At 44.7% G+C, this 19806-nt stretch overlaps 1 protein-coding gene across 2 annotated transcripts; it reads left to right on the top strand.

Moving 5' to 3' along the window:
* The first annotated feature begins 10337 nt into the window (after positions 1–10337).
* Positions 10338–19017, top strand: LOC144502577 (ganglioside GM2 activator-like). Of its 2 annotated transcripts, XR_013499357.1 has the most exons (5): positions 10338–10647; positions 11969–12130; positions 12960–13142; positions 16745–18752; positions 18789–19017. XR_013499357.1 is itself a non-coding variant. In XM_078226682.1 (4 exons), exons 1-4 carry the CDS (start codon positions 10537–10539, stop codon positions 16898–16900), a joined length of 612 nt encoding a protein of 203 aa, XP_078082808.1. In that variant the 5' UTR covers positions 10338–10536; the 3' UTR covers positions 16901–19017. The 2 variants fall into 2 exon arrangements, 1 of the variants encoding a protein (XP_078082808.1); XM_078226682.1 differs by having other exon boundaries at positions 16745–19017.
* Positions 19018–19806: the final 789 nt, after the last annotated feature.

Below are 19806 nucleotides of genomic sequence, written 5' to 3'. Positions count from 1 at the left end.
CTCCCATAACCCTTGACCCTTGATCTATCAAAAGCCTGTCTGACTCTCTTTTGCATAAATTCCCAGCCTCCGCTGCTCTCTGGCTATACCAGCTCATGATGTGGAAGACTCACATTCCAATCATTATTCATGTAAATTGAGTTTGTGTCTTTGTGCCCTGTTTGTGATCAGAACTCCCACCAACCTGACGAAGGAACGGCCTGTTCCGAAAGCTAGTGGCTTGTGCTACCAAATAAACCTGTTGGACTTTAACCTGGTGTTGTTAGACTTCTTACTGTGTATACCAGGTCATTACAGGCAGAGCTAAGAGCACCACAGCAGCAGTCTGAGATTGATCATCAACTCAGTGGAAGAGGCTCTTTGGTCTGCCTGAACCCTGTTGGTCTTCTAGTACAAAGAGTTGTCCATGATCACGTGTTGCAGACTGGCACATTCCAAGATCCAGGACCATGTGCTAAGGGACACACTAAAGCTTGGGGGTGCCGCCACAGAGGTGCAATGGGGAAAGACTACAGTCTGAGGCCTTTCAGCTGTCATACAGTAAGTGTCTGGAAACTGTTGAAAACTCCATTTTACATAATGAACATTGTAAATATTGGCTGTAATTGTAAGTGTAGTGAGTAGTAAATAGTACTGAAATAAAATGATTTGTTTGCGCTCTACAGATTGAAATTACATAATTTAATATGCATAATTTCATGCTTTCATAAATTTTGTGAATAAAGTATATTTTTGGAGAAAAAAATCCAAACTAAAAGTTGGCTGAGGTTGAGAATGGGAAGAGGAAAGCTCAGCTATTGTCATTTGTGTGTAAAGTGGTTTCAGTCAGAACCAGAGATCCTCATGAAGCAGCTAATCCCAGCACAAAGCAGTTCATCGATTCAGCAACTGACCCATGCACAACGCTCATGGGGTTGAGGCTGTATAAGCTCCAAACAGATGGACTTGAGCTATTTACCAAACTGGTTACTCAAAACTGTTAACTTACCAAATATAAGGAGTAGACAATTCAGTTTGTCAGCTAAATAAGGAATTACTCTTAAAGTAATCTCACTAATTTATAACCTGGTCACCATTTTCATTAATATCTGTTACCCTTGATGTACAGTAATAGACTGAATTGCCTGTGCAGTCTTTGCTACATGCTGTCCTTTACTGATTTGCTACTCAATAACTCTGACTGTGTTTATTAAAGGATTTGTGTACCCAACTTTAACCTTAAACTGTATTGTGTAACTAATAAATAGTGTTTTGCTGTATGACTGCAGTCTGGCTTCTTCCGTGATGATTTGGTAAGAGTTAACTCATTCACTCACCAGCTTGATGGTACCCCAACTAAGAACTAATAAACTGAATGAATTTTTCATTTACTCATTCACGGAATGTGGGTATCGCTGGCTGGGCCAGCTTATACTGACGTCCCTAATTGCCCTTAAGAGCCCAGAAGGAAGTTCTCATAATACTGGTACCAGTAGGAACCCTTTCCGAATGGGGAAATGAGAAGAGTTCAAAACTGGTGTTCCAGTCGAAACTGTCAGTTCACAGCAGACTGAGATGCCTTCTTGAACCACTGCAGTCCCTGAGGTGTAGGTACACTCACAGTACTGTTCGGGAGGGAGTTCCAGATTTTGATCCAGCCACAGTGAAGGAATTACCATGTATTTTCAAGTCTTGGAAGGAAACATCCAGACAGGGGTGTTCCTAGGCATCTGCTACCCTTGGCCTTCTGGATGAAAGGTCATGGGTTTGAAAGGTGCTGACTAAGGAGCCTTGGTGAGTTCCTGCAGTGCATCTTGTAAATGGTACACATGGATGCTACTGTGTGTCAGTGGTGGAGGGAGTGAACGATTGTGGATTGGGTGCCAATCAAACAAGCTGCTTCCTGGATGGTGTCAAGTTTCTTGAGTATTGTTGGAACTGCACACATCCAGGCAAGTGTTTCATTACACTCCTGAAGAAATTTCCCCTCAACTCACTCCTAAAAGGTTTACTCCTTATTCTCAAACTATGACCCCTAGTTCTGGACTCCCCCACCATCAGGAACTTTCTTTCTGAATCTACCCTTTCTAACTTTGTTAGAATTTTATAAATTTCTAAGAGATCTCCTCTCACTTTTCTAAACTCCAGTGAATATTATCCTAACTGACTTGGTCTCTCCTCATATGACAGGCCTGCCATCCCAGGAATCAGCTTGATAAACCTTCGCTGTACTCCCTCAGAAGGACATCCTTCTTCAGATAAGGATACCAAAACTGCACACAATACTCCAGGTGTGACCTCACCAATGCCTTATACAATTGCAGTAAAACATCCCTATCCCTATACTCAAACCCTTTCGCTATGAAGACCAACATACCATTTGCCTTCTTTACTGCCTGCTATACCTGTTTGTTTACATTTCGCGACTGATGCATGAGGACACCAAGGTCTTGCTGAGTATCCACCTCTCTCAATTTACACCCATTCAAGTAATAATGTCTTCCTATCATTGCTACCAAAGTGGATAACCTCACATTTATCCACATTATACTGCATCTACTGTGCATATGCCCACACACTCAGCCTGTCCAAATCACGCTGAAGCATCTCTGCATCCTCCTCACAGCTCACCCTCCCACCTAACTTTGTATCATCTGCAAATCTGGAGATAATACATTCAGTTCCCTCTTCCAAATCGTTAATATATAATGTGAACAGTCCTCGCCCAGGTCCCTGCGGAACCCCACTAGTCACTGACAGACAATCAGAAAAAGACCCATTTACGCCAACTCTTTGCTTCCTATCCACTAACCTGCTTTCTATCCATCTCAAGCCACATGTAATCCCATGCGCTTTAACTTTTCATAGTAGTCTGTTAAGTGAGACTTGTCGAAAGCCTTCTGAAAGTCTAAATAAACCACATCCATTAATTTTCCTCGGTCAACTGTACTCGTCCCATCCTCAAAGAGTTCCAATAGATTCATCAAACATGATTTCCTCTTTGTCAATCCATGCTGACTTTTTCTGATTATATCACTGCTTTCGAAAAACTGAGTTATGAAATCCTTGAAAAGAGGCTCTAGCAACTTCCCCACAACCAACGTTAGGCTCACTGGTCTATAGTTCCCTGTTTTCTCTCTCCCTCCCTTTTTGAATAGCGGGCTTACATTAGCTACCATCCAATCTGTAGGAACCAGTCCAGAGTCTAAAGAATTTTGGAAAATGACCACCAATGCGTCTACTATTTCCAAGGCCACTTCCTTAAATATTCTGGGATGAAGATTATCAGGCCCTATAAGACCATAAAACATAGGAGCAGAATTAGGCCATTCAGCCCGTCGAGTCTGCTCCGTCATTCAATCATGGCTGATATTTTTCTCATCTCCAATCTCCTGCTTTTTCCCCATAACCCCTGATCCCCTTATTAATGGTACCATTTAAGGCCCTAGAGATTTATCCACCTTCAATCTCATCAATTTCTCAAAACCATTTCTCTACTAGGATCATAGAATCCATGTGCAGAAGGAGGCCATTCGGCCCATCAAGTCTGCACTGACCACAATCCCATCCAGGCCCCATCCCCTTAACCCCACATATTTACCCTGCTATTCCCCTCGACACAATTGGGCAATTTAGCATGGCCAATCCATCTAACCTGCACATCTTTGGGCTGTGGGAGGAAACCAGAGCACCCGGAGGAAACCCACACAGACACGGGGAGAAAGCGCAAACTCCACACAGACAGTCCCCCGAGGCCAGAATGGAACCTGGGTCCCTGGCGCTGTGGGGCAGCAGTGCTAACTACTGTGCCACCATGCCACCCAAATGCTAATGCTGATTTCCTTCAGCTCCTCACTAAAACTTGTTTCTCTCAGAACTTCTGGTACGTGTCTTCCTTTGTGAAGACAGAAGCAAACTATGAATTTAATTCCTCGGCCATTTCTTTGTTCCCCATTATGAATCTCCCGTTTCTGACTGTAAGGGGCCTACACTCGTTTTTGTCAATCTTTTTCTCTTTACATATCTATAGAAACTTTTACAGTCAGTTTTTATGTAGCTGGTGGACAGGATTTGGGGAGTCATGAGGGTAGCCACAGTATTATGTGGCTAGTCCAGTTCAGTTCTGGTCAATTTGTTACCTCCCAGGATGTGACAATAGGGATTCAACAACGGTAATGCCATTGAAGGGCGATGGTTAGATTCTCTCTTGTTGGTCATTGCCTGGTACTTGTGTTGCGCAAATGTTACTTGCCACTTGTCAGCTCAAACCTGGATATTATCCAGGTCTTGCTGCATTTGGACATGGACTGCTTCAGTATCTGAGGAGTCACAAATGGTGCTGAAGATTGTGCAATCATCAGCGAACATCCTCACTTCTGACCTTTGGTCATTGATGAGATAGCTGAAGATGGTTGAGCCTACAATTCGAGTTTGTTAATGTCAGATGGTTTGGTGAGCCAAGTCATGTATCTTACACTGGAAGATACAACAGTTCCTTAGTAAGTAGTAAAAGGAGGGAATTATAGATTTATCTGGGTCCTTGGCATGCATTTGTCAGCATACCAAACTCCAGCTTTCTTACAATGTCTGTCCACATCAGGCACAAGTCTTAAGCTAGCTTCTGACAAAATAGATGTTTGCCTCCATTGGATACTTCTAAGCTTTAATACCTCTACATTCGATTGAGCATAAACAGGATTGCCCTGGAGTCTCTAGGAATCAAAGATAACCTCCTGTCCACAGCTGCAAGCAACATACAAAGAAAGATTCGCATTTATATAATGTTTTCCGTGACTACTGGACGTCTCAAAGTGCTTTACAACCAGTTAATACTTTTGAAGTGTGGTCACTGTTGTAATGTGGGAACACAGCAGCCAGTGTGAACTCAGTAAATTCTCACAAACAGCAATGTGATCATGGGAAGGTGACTTGATGTTGACTGAGGGATAAATATTGGTCAGGATATGGGTTGGGGGTAACTTCTGGTTCAAAGTAGTGCTGTGGGATCTTTTACATCCACCCAGTCTCAGTTTAACTTCTCAGAACCTCTGGCAGTGCAGCACTCTCTCAGAACCGCACTGGAGAGACAGCCTTGGCACTGTGCTCAAACACTAAAGTGGGATTTGAACCTGGAACCTTCTCATTCACAGGCCAGTGTGCTACTAACTGAGCCACAGCAACATCCTAAACAGTGAAAAGACAAATTATTGAGGCATTGAATAAAATTGTGGGCTTTCTTTCATTTTCTTTGAACAGTTTTGTATAAATTGTATAGATCTTCCAACTGAAACATGGGGCCCTATTTTACCATTGCGTCGCGCCCGTGGTAAAGTCGGGTGTGAGGCCATTAATGCAATCCGCGCCCCACGTCCGCGCAGATGGCCACTTTACCGAAACCCAGGAATGGCGGCGATCCGATTCGCGCCCGAAATGGGCGCAACGGCGATTTAAAAGCATTTCAATTGAATTACTGAACTGCCCGCCCAACTTTATCAGCATTTCCCCCTTTACCGCTGAGTTCGCCAATCCGGAATCGCGCCAAAATGAACATGCTGAATAAAAGTCTGAATCGGGTGCTCCAGTTGCTGAAGAGCGAGTTCAGAGCTTCCAACGGCTCTCTGACTCAGATCAGTGGTGGGGGGGAGGAGCGAGGTAGGTCAGATCATTCTCTGGTTGGGGGGTGGGGGAGGGGAGTGAGGCCAGATCGTTGTCTGGTTAAGGGGGGGGGGAGGAGGAGGTGGGTCAGATGTATCTCTAGTGGGGAGGGAGCGAGGCCCGATCGTTGTCTGGTGGGGGGGGGGGGGGGGGGGAGGGCTGATCATTTTCTGGTGGGGAGGGAGGAGGAGGCGGGTGAGATGTTCCTCTGGAGGAGCGACAAGGACAACACCTATAGAAGAAGCAGCAAAATGCTAAAGAGCTGGAGGAGAAGAAGCCCCAGCTCCAAAATACTGAACTCAGTGAAGCTCCCAGTGCATCCCAATCCGAGGAGCTGGGAGCAGTGAATTACCCAGTGCATCCCAATCCGGGAAACTGGGAGCAGTGAAGTACCCAGTACATCCCAATCTGAGAAGCTGGGAGCAGTGAAATACCCAATGCATCCCAATCTGGGAAGCTGGGAGCAGTGAAAAACCCAGTGCATCCCAATCCGGGAAGCTGGGAGCAGTGAAGTACCCAGTACATCCCAATCTGAGAAGCTGGGAGCAGTGAAACACCCAATGCATCCCAATCTGGGAAGATGGGAGCAGTGAAAAACCCAGTGCATCCCAATCCGGGAAGCTGGGAGCAGTGAAGTACCCAGTGCATCCCAATCCGGGAAGCTGGGAGCAGTGAAGTACCCAGTGCATCCCAATCTGAGAAGCTGGGAGCAGTGAAATACCCAATGCATCCCAATCCGGGAAGCTGGGAGCAGTGAAATACCCAGTGCATCCCAATCCGGGAAGCTCAGAAGAATGAAGTACCCAGTGCATCCCAATCTGGGAAGCTGGGAGCAGTGAAATACCCAATGCATCCCAATTCAGGAAGTTCGGAAGAATGAAGTACCCAGTGCATCCCAATCTGGGAAGCTGGGAGCAGTGAAATACCCAATGCATCCCAATCCGGGAAGCTGGGAGCAGTGAAAAACCCAGTGCATCCCAATCCGGGAAGCTCAGAAGAATGAAGTACCCAGTGCATCCCAATCTGGGAAGCTGGGAGCAGTGAAATACCCAATGCATCCCAATTCAGGAAGTTCGGAAGAATGAAATACCCAGTGCATCCCAATCCGGAAAGCTGGGAGCAGTGAAGTACCCAGTGCATCCCAATCTGGGAAGCTGGGAGCTGTGAAGTACCCAGAGCATCCCAATCTGGGAAGCTGGGAGCAGTGAAGTACCCAATGCATCCCAATCCGGGAAGCTGGGAGCAGTGAAGTATCCAGTGCATCCCAATCTGGGAAGCTGGGAGCAGTGAAATACCCAATGCATCCCAATTCAGGAAGCTCGGAAGAATGAAGTACCCAGTGCATCCCAATCTGGGAAGCTGGGAGCAGTGAAAAACCCAGTGCATCCCAATCCGGGAAGCTGGGAGCAGTGAAGTACCCAGTGCATCCCAATCTGGGAAGCTGGGAGCAGTGAAATACCCAATGCATCCCAATTCAGGAAGCTCGGAAGAATGAAGTACCCAGTGCATCCCAATCCTGGAAGCAGGGAGCAGTGAAATACCCAATGCATCCCAATCCAGGAAGCTCGGAAGAATGAAGTACCCAGTGCATCCCAATCTGGGAAGCTGGGAGCAGTGAAAAACCCAGTGCATCCCAATCCGGGAAGCTGGGAGCAGTGAAGTACAGTAAGAAGTCTCACAACACCAGGTTAAAGTCCAACAGGTTTATTTGGTAGCAAATACCATAAGCTTTCGGAGCGCTGCCCCTTCGTCAGATGGAGTGAAAATCTGTTCTCTAACAGTGCACAGAGACACAGAAATCAAGTTACAGAATACTAATTAGAATGCAAATCTCTACAGCCAGCCAGGTCTTAAAGGTACAGATAATGTGGGTGGAGGGAACATTAAACACAGGTATTAAACACAGGTAAATAGTATTCTGTAACTTGATTTCTGTGTCTCTGTGCACTGTTAGAGAACAGATTTTCACTCCATCTGACGAAGGGGCAGCGCTCCGAAAGCTTATGGTATTTGCTACCAAATAAACCTGTTGGACTTTAACCTGGTGTTGTGAGACTTCTTACTGTGCTTACCCCAGTCCAACGCCGGCATCTCCACATCATCAGCAGTGAAGTACCCAGTGCATCCCAATCCGGGAAGCTGGGAGCAGTGAAGTACCCAGTGCATCCCAATCCGGGAAGCTGGGAGCAGTGAAATACCCAATGCACCAATGAGTGCATTAAAGGAGGAAGGAGAGGTAGGGAGGTTTAGCATGTGTATTCCAAACTTTAGGGCCCTAGACAGCTGAAGACCACAACCACCAAGGATGGAGTGATTAAAATGAGAAGCACAAGAGGCCAGAGTTAGAGGAGTAGAGTAGCCCAAGTATGTGCGGGTTAGGTTGATTGGCCATCATAGATTGCCCCTTAATGTCAGGGGGATTAAGAGGGGAAAGATGTGGGATAGGACAGGACCTGGGTGGGATTGTTTTCAGTGCAGGCTTGATGGACCAAATGGCCTCCTTCTGCACTGTAGATTCTATGATTCTCTAAGTGCAGAGACCTGGGTTGGTTGTGGGACTGGCTATAATTACAGAGTAAGAAGTCTCACAACACCAGGCCAAAGTCCAACAGGTTTCAGAGTTGGACTTTGGCCTGGTGTTGTGAGATTTCTTGCTGTGTTTACCCCAGTCCAATGCTGGCATCTCCACATTATAATTACAGAGACAGGAAAGAGGTGATTTCTCCTCTTATCTCTCTTTTAAATCCTTTTGCTGGTGTTTATTTCTGAAGTTTGAGATTTTAATGGAGGTGTTAAATGAGCTGTAATACTGCCAGATATTCCTTTACAAGGTTGTTGGGAAGGGAGATTGGTCAGGGTTCATAATTGATGGTCAGTTGATTTGCTCTTTGTCTGCCTCCTTTGAAGTTGAACTTCATTCACAATGTGCTTCTTTTGATCTGCCTCGCCAACTTGTGTCAGCTTGCATTTAGTTTGAAATGATTTTTAAAAAATCTCTTATATGTTTATGAAAGATTTTAAATAGGGACTCATTCAATTTTCTTCAACTTAATATCATTTCCTACATTGGTATCTTCAACGTCAGTATTTTTAAATTCCAGCTATAAACATTATACCAAACTAGCTGGCGTCTGATTGCTCAGTCATTGAAGTACAGTTTATTTTCCCATTCCTGGAATGGGAATAGATGTGCTACCATCCTGAGAGGGGGCAGCATCCACCATTCCTAGAAAGCCACTGCCATGGCTTTGCTGCACGTGATCTAAAGAAGATCAAATGGTGGATCATTAGAGGTTCCACCAGTCTTTAAAAAGCAGTGTAGATTCAGCAGCCCAGAGACTAAATGGCATCAGTCTGAGCTTTGCGCCAATAGTCAATGCTGGTTTCTGTGCAGAGATGGTGAATGCTGACTTCACAGAGGTGACCACACAAGCACTGGTGCAGTGTACACTGCTGACATCACTGAACAGAATGCCTCACTTGTTGGAAAGGAACTCTTTACAAAAGTCTCAGACTTTTAGAATTGCATAGGCTGTGCAGACCCATTATTCCAGATTATCTGCCACCTATATGCATGTCAATGCACAATGCAAAGACAGAGTAGCACAACACCACTGACTGCAGAATGTACCTGTTGTGTGACAGGTTTACATTGTCTCAATTATAGGATGGACATGGGAATTGTAAGGTTAGCACATCTGTATGCTTAAAAAAGGGCAATAGGAAGTAAGATTTTACAAATTGAATTTTATGCAGATTTTTAAGGTATGAATTTGTATGTTTTAAATCTGTACGATTATTATCAATATTAGCATGTGAATGGTTAAAATCTTTGCTTGATATTTGTCCGATTTAAGTGGAAACATTGAATCATTTGACATAAATTTATTAACACCAGTGTTAAAATATTTATCAGAAGATCAAAGGATCACTTGAAACAATCATTTGCTAATTTTGTTTTCAGTCATTTCTGCACTGTACTTTTTGAACTTAGAGATTTTCAAGCATTTAGCAAAACTGATAAATAGGCTGGGCTTATTTACTTTGGGCCAGAGGACTGGAGGAAGATTTAAGTGACACTTATAAAATTAGGAGGTGCCTCGAAAAGAAAGACTTGTTTCCCATAGCAGAGAAGGAAATAACCGGGGTCATGAACATAAACTAACTGGTACAAGGATTGGAGAGGAGCTTTCACCCAGACTGGTGGGGGTCTGTAGCTCACTGCCTGAAAGGGTTGTAGGGGCAGAAACCATCATCACATTTAAAATGTACTTGGATATGCACCTGAATTGCTGTAATCTTCAGGGCAATGAACCAAGAGCTGGAAAGCGGGATATAGGCTGGTTTGCTCTTTTTTGTCCAGCACAGAAATCATGGGCCAAATGGCCTCTTCCTGTGCTGTGCAGTTTTTTGATTATTATTTTTCCAGAAGAAACCGGGGAACTAAGATTACTGTTCTGAACTGGTCTTGTATACTTTAAAATGGAACACCAGTAAAATGGGGAAATAAGACTACTGGTCGGACCGGTTTTTCCTTCTGGTGCCTCCCTACCACAGGACAAAACATGATATCTAAGCAATGCCTTGTGCTCTTTAGAAATGACCCTCCCATCCACAGAGGGCGAGGGAGTGTATCTACACCAGTACTTTATACAGAAGGAGTTCCTCCTCCAGCTCTCTCTACAATCCTTGTTTGTGGTTATTTGTCACCGCTTGCTCACTTTGCAGGGTAGTCTGAATGTTTTATAAGGCATTGTGTCAGTGTTTGTGAAGACTGAGTCTGCAGCCGTTTCTCGCTACGTTTTACAGGGATGTTGATGTAGCCAGCCTTTAAAAAAAAAATTAATGCCAGGTTTCCTCTTGCATTCTTTCTCATAAATCTTTAACACAGGGATCAGTACGATGAAGGTCATTTTTGTATCCCTCATTTGTTTGGGATTTGGTTCTACATCTCAAGCAGATAAAGGGAAGACATTCCACACCCAGACCTCAAATGACAGCAACCCACGGATGGTAGGTCCTTTTACATTTCTGTGGTCAGGCATAGATAGCTGTTTCAGGAAAACAACAACTTACATCTATGTAGCAACTTTGTGAAATGAAATGTCCCAATGTTCCTGACAGAAAGTTTATCTGACACAATTTCATATGGAGCCACATACAGAGATATTAGGGCAGATGACCAAAAGCTTAGTCAAAGATGTAATTTTTAAGGAAGTCTTAAAGGAAGAAATGGATCAATAGGTTTAGGAAGAGAAGTTGAAGACTCGGCCCCTAATGGCAGAGCGATTAATATCAGGAATCCTCAAGAGACCAGAATTAGAGGAGTACAGATATCTCAGTGGGCTGTGGGGCTGGAGGAGATTACAGAGCGAGGGAGTGCGAGGCCTTGGAAACATTTGAAAACTGTAATGTGAATTTTAAAATTGAGGCGTTGCCTGACCAGGTGCTGTGTAGGTCAGGGGAGGTGAGTGAACACAATCTCATATTGCCCATTAGTTAATACCAATTTCACCCAGGTCTACAGGATGGTATATTGACAAAGCACAGCTGTCATAGGGTCAGTACTGAGGGAGCACTGCACCTCAGCAAGGGCCACACTGTCAAAGAGGCAGGACTGAGAACATTCTGGTGGAGCCCTGCGCCTGGGGGACCGGCGCACTGGGGTGCCCTGCACTGTGAGGGACGGCACTGGGGGTGCCCTGCGCTGTGAGGGGCGGCATTGGGGGAGCCCAGCGCTATGAGGGATGGCACTGGGGGAGCCCTGCACTGAGGGACGGCACTGGGAGAGCCCTGCGCTGTGAGGGACAGCACTGGGGGAGCCCAGCGCTGTGAGGGACGGCACTGGGGGAGCCCAGCGCTGTGAGGGACAGCACTGGGGGAGCCCTGCGCTATGAGGGACAGCACTGGGGGAGCCCTGCGCTATGAGGGACAGCACTGGGGGAGCCCTGCGCTGTGAGGGACAGCACTGGGGGAGCCCTGCGCTATGAGGGACAGCACTGGGGGAGCCCTGCACTGAGGGACGGCACTAGGGGAGCCCTGTAAGGGACAGTACTAGAACACAGAACAATACAGCACAAGAGCAGGCCCTTCGGCCCACAATGTTGTGCTGAACATCTGGAGGTGCCCTACACTGTCAGGGGCTGGGCTGGGCTGTCCTGCACTGTCAGAGAGGCAGTAACACTCTTATCGATGTGTGCCCTGGTATTGAGATTATGAAATAGAAATTCAGGTGAGAACACGACTAAGCTTGCCCTTTGTCACCCTCCGCAACAACAAGTTCAAAAGTGGCAGATATCTTTTCACCTCTCACACATTGTCTCCTGGTTTTCAGATTCTAGATCAAGCCTCCTTCTCATGGGCGAATTGTGGGAGTAAAAAGGCCCCTGCAGTCCTCAAGACTCTTTCACTCCAACCGGATCCAATAAGTATTCCTGGAGATCTTAAAGCCAGTGCTGCAGGTTCCACCACTGTTAACCTTGCAGCGCCATTAAAGGTAAGAATCCATCCCTCACCTTGCCCTTGTTGCCTCAAACTGAATCCCTCACCCATGGCTTTGGAATTGTGGAGGTTATAGGTAACAATGTTCTCCTTCCTAGCCTCTCACCTTACATCCTTCATAAACTCATCCAAACCTCTACTGTCCATATCCTAACTTGCACCAAGTCCTATTCCCCCATCACCCCAGTCCTTGCTGGAATAAAAGCAAATTACTGCGGATGCTGGAATCTGAAACCAAAAGAGAAAATGCTGGAAAATCTCAGCAGATCTGGCAGCATCTGTAAGGAGAGAAAAGAGCTGACGTTTCGAGTCCAGATGACCCTTTGTCAAAGCTTTGTCATCTGGACTCAAAACGTCAGCTCTTTTCTCTCCTTACAGATGCTGCCAGACCTGCTGAGATTTTCCAGCATTTTCTCTTTTGCTCACTGGAATATACAGGCTCCCAACCCAGCAACCCCACGGTTTTAAAATCCTCATCCTTATTTTCAAATTCTTTTATGGTGTTGACACTTGCTCCAGCCCTACAACTCTCTGAGGTATTTCTACCCCTCCGATTCTGGTCTCTTCTTCATTCTTGATTTTCATCACTCCATCACTGGCAGCTCCTTACCTCTGGAATTCCCTCCTGCAGCCTCTCCATCTCTCTTTCCTCCTTTAAGATGCTTGTTAAAACCTATCTCTTTCACCGAGCTTTTTGATCATCTTCCCTAATATCGCCTTCGGTAACTCAGTGTGAACCTTTCTTTAATAATCCTCTGAAGCATCTTGAGGCATCTTATTGTGTTAAAGATGCTACGTAAATGCAAATTATTATTGTTTGACAGGTTAATATAACACTGCACAAGGAGGTTGCTGGAATATGGGTGAAAATTCCATGTGTTGAAGACATTGGAAGTTGTGTTTATGACGATGTCTGTCGACTGCTGGAACAGGTGATCCCACCTGGACAGAATTGCCCAGAACCGCTGTATACATACGGACTCCCATGTCACTGTCCTTTCAAAGCGGTGAGACAGTCTACCTTGCACAAAGTAACAGCCCAGAATGTAATACAACTCGCAAGATTAGCATTATGTGTACAGGAACTGTGATCCTTGATATAGCCACTGTTGCTATGTAACCTGAGGTATTGGAAAGGCTGGCTACACTTAAATTGAGAAGTCATCAGGAGCAGATCAGAGGCATTTAGGGACATTGAGGGAAGTAAGGGTAGAAATTGCAGAGACAGTGGACATAATCTTTCAATCGTCCTTAGATTAAGGGGTGGTGCCAGAGGACTGGAGAATTGCAAATGTTACAGCCTCTTTCAAAAAAGTATGTGAGGATAAATCCAGCATGGCAGTCAGTTAGTTTAACTTTGATAATGTGAAAGCTTTTAAAAGAGGTGAAGTTAGCAGTCGCTGGGACAAGCGTGGATTAATTAAGGGCTTCCAAAAAGTGTTTGATAAAGTGCCACATAACAAGCTTTTCAGCAAGATGACTGCCCATGGAATTATACGGACACTGGCACCATCTGAAGTTCACCCAGTGGCAGGAAACATTAGTGATGAATGGTTTTTCAGTATTTTGGGTGCAATTTCAAATATCAGAAGTATTGTGAACTGTGAGGAGGATAGTAGTAGCCTTCATAGGGACATAGGTTGGTGGAGTGAAGTCCCATCCCAGATGAAATGATGTGAAGTGAAACATTTGGTTAGAAACAAAGAGGAAATATAAAATAAAAGATACAATTCTGCAAGGGGTTCAACAGCAGAGAGATGGGTTGCATGGTTGAAGATGGCGGGGCTGGTTGAGAAAATGGTTAACAGAAATACAAACAAAATCCTGGGCTTTATAAGCAGAGTAAGAAGTTTAACAACACCAGGTTAAAGTCCAACAGGTTTATTTGGTAGCAAAAGCCACACAAGCTTTCGAGGCTCTGAGCCCCTTCTTCAGGTGAGTGGGAATTCTGTTCACAAACAGAACTTATAAGACACAGACTCAATTTACATGAATAATGGTTGGAATGCGAATACTTACAACTAATCCAGTCTTTAAGAAACAAAACAATGGGAGTGGAGAGAGCATCAAGACAGGCTAAAAAGATGTGTATTGTCTCCAGACAAGACAGCCAGTGAAACTCTGCAGGTCCACGCAACTGTGGGAGTTACAAATAGTGTGACATAAATTCTGATTCTAGGATCGCATGATAAAGACTCAGGAGGAAAAAAGCAGAAATATTTATGTGAAATAGTGTGACATAAACCCAATATCCCGGTTGAGGCCGTCCTTGTGTGTGCGGAACCTGGCTATCAGTTTCTGCTCCGCGACTCTGCGCTGTCGTGTGTCGCGAAGGCCGCCTTGGAGAACGCTTACCCGAATATCAGAGGCCGAATGCCCGTGACCGCTGAAGTGCTCCCCAACAGGAAGAGAACAGTCTTGCCTGGTGATTGTCGAGCGGTGTTCATTCATCCGTTGTCGCAGTGTCTGCATAGTTTCCCCAATGTACCATGCCTCGGGACATCCTTTCTTGCAGCGTATCAGGTAGACAACGTTGGCCGAGTTGCAAGAGTATGTACCGTGTACCTGGTGGATGGTGTTCTCACGTGAGATGATGGCATCTGTGTCGATGATCCGGCACGTCTTGCAGAGGTTGCTGTGGCAGGGTTGTGTGGTGTCTTGGTCACTGTTCTCCTGAAGGCTGGGTAGTTTGCTGCGGACAATGGTCTGTTTGAGGTTGTGCGGTTGTTTGAAGGCAAGAAGTGGGGGTGTGGGGATGGCCTTGGCGAGATGTTCGTCTTCATCAATGACATGTTGAAGGCTCCGGAGGAGATGCCGTAGCTTCTCCGCTCCGGGGAAGTACTGGACAACGAAGGGTACTCTGTCCACTGTGTCCCGTGTTTGTCTTCTGAGGAGGTCGGTGCGGTTTTTCGCTGTGGCGCGTCGGAACTGTTGATCAATGAGTCTAGCGCCATATCCTGTTCTTATGAGGGCATCTTTCAGCGTCTGGAGGTGTCTGTTGCGATCCTCCTCATCCGAGCAGAGGCAGTGAGTACAAAAGGATGGAAATGATGGCCTCAACTGGGGCAGTGTGTCCAATTCCAGGCACCGCACTCCTGGAAGAATTGAAGACTTTAGAGAGGGCGTGGAAAAGATTCACGAGAATAGTTCCAGGGATGAGTGACTTCAGTTACATTGACTGGAGAAGCTGGGACTTTTCTCCTTAGAGGAGAGAAGGTTGAGAGGAGATTTGAAACAAGGTACTTATGAGCAGTCTGGACAGAGTAGATAGGGAGAAGCTGTTCCTGTTGGTGGAAGGATTGAGAACCATAGAGTTAAGGTGGATGGTTAAACAAACCAAAGGCAACATGAGGAAAATCCTTTTTACATAGCGAGTGGTTCAGACCTGGAAAGCACTGTCTGAGAGTGTGGTAGAGACAGATTCACACAGCATTTGTTGTTTAGACCTGGAAAGCACTGTCTGAGATTGTGGTGGAGACAGATTTGCACAGCGAGTGGCTAGGATCTGGAAAGCACTCTCTGAGAGTGTGGTGGAGGTGGGTTCAGTTGTGCCTTTGAAAAGGCAATTGGATAATTATCTGAAGAGAAAAATGTTGCAACGCGACAGGAGGAGTGGGACTAGGTGAGCTGATCTTGCAGAGAGCCAGCATGGATACAAAGGGTCTTCTTTGATGCTATAACAATTCTGTGACATTATCAGGATGTTACAGGATAAGTTGATGGGGTTGTGACTGCCTGGAAAATGTTCAAGATCATGACTATATGTTGTGGTAGGATGGTCAGGTGTAACATGGGATAGTGTACCTCCAGAAGGACAAGAAAGTTAGGAGTGAAAAGAGTGAGAGAGGTCCTTTGTGAGACATTCAGCATTCAGCAATACTTAACAAAACCATTAACAGCTTTAAAATAACAGATAACAGAATTTTATCTGAACACAATGCATGTTACAAACACGTACATGTGGTTAATTGAAATGTATCTTTAAAATCTGCTGACAAAGTCATGCCTGAGTTTACAGCAGTCTCGTTTCATGACTGTTTCGTCTAAAACTTTTTATCATGGTGTAAAATGTAAATTTAATAACACAGCTGATCAAGTGTGAGCGGCTGAGACTTACAGAGCAGGAAGGTCAATAGTAAGTTTGTGCTGAGTTAGCTTATTACAGCCAGGGCACAGGTCGGCATGGCATAAGTCACCACAGTGAGGATAAAATCAGTAAGGTTCTCCAATCCTGTTCATTTTCTGCGATCCTCCCCTTAGGATTGACAGAATATCCAAGGAGGGCAGAATAGGAGCTTGGCTGTGATGCTCCCCATGGTTGGACAGCTGGCCAATATTTGTTGAGTGGGTATCTGTGTTAAATATGGGCACTTGGGTGAGGTAGTGTCGGGTGGCCAGATACATGGAACTGCACCTCAGCAAGGAGTTGATTCTTTCAGGCGGGGAGGGGAGCAAGTTGGCAAAAAGAAAAAAAGACGAAGAGGAAGTCAGTAGAGAAGAAAAATTGTTAGTTAATTGCAGCAAGCAGAAACGTATGGCTTCAATTACATGGATCAACATTTCCTGCTTAAATGCATGTCTTATAACACTACTCTTTTTTGGTATTTAGGGTGAGTACTCTCTGCCAAACACTTACTTCTACATCCCTCCTGTCGAGCTCCCAATTTGGATGACCAGTGGGAACTACAAAGCGATGGGAGCCCTGACCAGAAACCAGCAGGAGCTGGCCTGTCTCAAAGTCTCCTTCTCTCTCAAGTCAAACTAATCAAATCCAATCAGTTGTATTACCCTGCCATTTCAGCAGAGGCAAAGAACAGGAAATTATCAACATTGCTTTTTCTTCTCTATGTTTGACATCAATGCCACGTTGCCAGTATTTCTTTCTCTAATATCAGCAGTTGTTTTTCAGCAGCAAATGCATTGCTTCCATTTCAAATTGAATCAGGCATTGTTTCCATTATTCTGAAACTTATGTATTCATTAACAGGAACTAAAATATTTGCTTCTGCTTTTCTGACCCTGGATCCTGATTTACAGGACTGTCAGCTGTCATGGTTATAAATGATCACAGAATTCACCTTAGCCAACCAATGAACAGAAACCCCAGTAGCACCATACGTCAGAGAAGGAGGCCATTCAGCACAGCATTCCTGTGCTGGTGCCTTTAAAGAGCTATCCAAATAGTCCCTTTGCCCTATCTTTGCCCCACATGTTTTCCATTTCTCTGTTTGGAGAATTACTGTTGAATCTGCTTTCACTATCTTTTCAGGCAGCACATTCTAGATCACAACTCGCAGCTTTAAAAAGAAATTCTCATCTCGCCTCTAATTCTTTTGACAATTATCTTAAATCTGGTTATCAACCCACCTTCCAATGGAAATAGTTTTCCCCATCATAGAACAATTACAGCACAGGAGGAGGTTACTTCTCTTTCAAAAGCCACAATTGTGCTGTCTCCACCACACTCTCAGGCAGTGTATTTCAGATCCTAACCATTCGCTGTGTGAATCTGTCTCCACCACACTCTAAAGCAGTGTATTCCAGATCCTAACCATTCGCTGTGTCAATCTGTCTCCACCACACTCTCAGGCAGTGTATTCCAGATCCTAACTATTCGCTGTGTTTTTTTTAAAAAAGTTTTTTTCCTCATGTTGTCTTTGGTTCTTTTGCCAATCGCCTAATTTACACTATCCAAACCCTCATTGAGCAGTAGCACTATATAGTTACTTCAAAGTAACCATTACTTCAACAGATGCCATATCACAGTACATGTGCTGTACTTTTGGGGGAGAGCGGGGGGTGGGGGGATTGGGGGGATGGTGGCACAGTGACAATGTCACTGGACTCGTAATCGAGAGGACCATGCTAATGTTCTGCCTACCATGGCAGCTGGTGGAATGCAAATTCAAGCAATAATAATCTGGAATTGACAAACTAGTTTCAGTAATGGTGACCATAAAACCATTGTTGATTGTCATAAAAGCCCATCTGGTCCACCAATGTCTTTCGGGGAAGGAAATCTGCCATTCTTACCTAGTCTGTCCTACATGTGACTCCAGACACCACAGCAATGTGGTTGATTCCTAACTGGTGTGGTAAGCAGTTCAGTTCAAGGGTAATTAGGGTTCACTTCTCAGCCTTTTTGGCTAAGTTCAAGTGTCAGATCAAACCCAAGATCAGTTGTAACGACTTTTCTTGTCAGCTTGGTCTCTTTTGTGGAGACCGTGAACTGGGTTCAATTTGAATTGGTTTTTGGAGCAAGAGTTTGCTTTGTCCACTCTGCACATTGACTTTGCAACTTCAATAAAGGAATAAAATTTTGTAGGGATGGGCAACAAATGCTGGCCTTGTTGACCCACTCCAATGAAAGATTAATTTTCAAAAACTTATAAGATTAACTGCAGCAATGTCATAGAAATCATAGAAATATAGGTTATTCCTCATGCATTAAAGATGTTCTAATTATTCCATACACCTGGATATGCCAAGTTATTCTGGTGATTGAGGCTAATTTATACTTTTTCTTTCTATGATTCATGTTACATGAACACCAACGGCATTCCTGATTAGTGAGTCAGCTTTTAAAGGGGATTTTTTTTCTTGTATTCATAAAGTGTGTTTGGCAAACTTTTGTTTGCAGGGAAAGTAAAGAGGTTTTTATTCCACGTGACACTCCAGTAGACAGGTATCGAGGTGCACCACATCACATTCTGTTTGTGAAGAAAATCCTTCACTAAATCTTTTTTCTCAAGACTTTTTAAGCTATCAAAATCTGGACCCTCAATAATGTTTTCGTTTGCAAAATTTCATGTCAAATTCGTTTGAAACGAATGAAATTAGCAATGCTTTGTATTTAAAAAAATAAAAGTTCTGCCTGCCTTTGTGACGCTTTCAAACTTTTTTCCATGGGGCATCATTCTGTTGCTGGTATAGCACAAAATCAAGGCTGAAATTCCCATGAATTGCTGAGGGAATGCTGTAAAGTCCAAAATGCCAGCTTTCAGCTGAGACATTGAAGTGGTCTGTGTTTTCAGGAGGATTCGATATTATTCAAAGAATGGCAAGGGAATTTTCTTTGTTAACAGAAAATGCTGGAAAACTCAGGTCTGGCAGCAGCTGTGGAGAGACGGAAAAATGCTAATGTTTTGAGTCCATTGTGATTTCTTTGGAATGGAATAGGATTGTTAACATGGATTGAATTCATCTGTGTGACTGTGTATCCTTGTTCACAACATAAAAGGGAGGGCATGCCAATTTATGCAGCTTGCTCCACCCACCCTAAATCCAAAATGGCCAACACCAGCTTTCCATATCCTGGCATGTGTATTTTCTTTTGTTCGTTGCTGGGTATGGGTGCCCATGACAATTCCTCTCTGATCTCACAAGGCAACCAAATACGCTCCCAACACAGCGAATCGATCGGAGAATTGCATTGCCCCTAAACACCTCACAGCTTGAAAACTCCAGAAACTTGTCCAGCTTTCTTTGGATAGAACCATAGCGTTCCTACGGTGCAGAAGGTGGCCATTTGGCCCATCAAGTCTGCACCAACTCCCCAAAAGTGCATCCCACCCTATCCCCGTAACTCCACACATATATTGTAGCTAATCCACTCTTGGGATACGAAGGGGCAATTTAGCATGGCCAATCCAACTAATCTGCACATCTTTT

The sequence above is a fragment of the Mustelus asterias genome, chromosome 13 (assembly GCF_964213995.1).
Source record: "Mustelus asterias chromosome 13, sMusAst1.hap1.1, whole genome shotgun sequence".
NCBI lineage: Eukaryota > Metazoa > Chordata > Chondrichthyes > Carcharhiniformes > Triakidae > Mustelus > Mustelus asterias.
The sequence above is the reverse complement of the archived record's forward strand: the minus strand, read 5'-3'. Positions and strand labels throughout refer to the sequence as shown.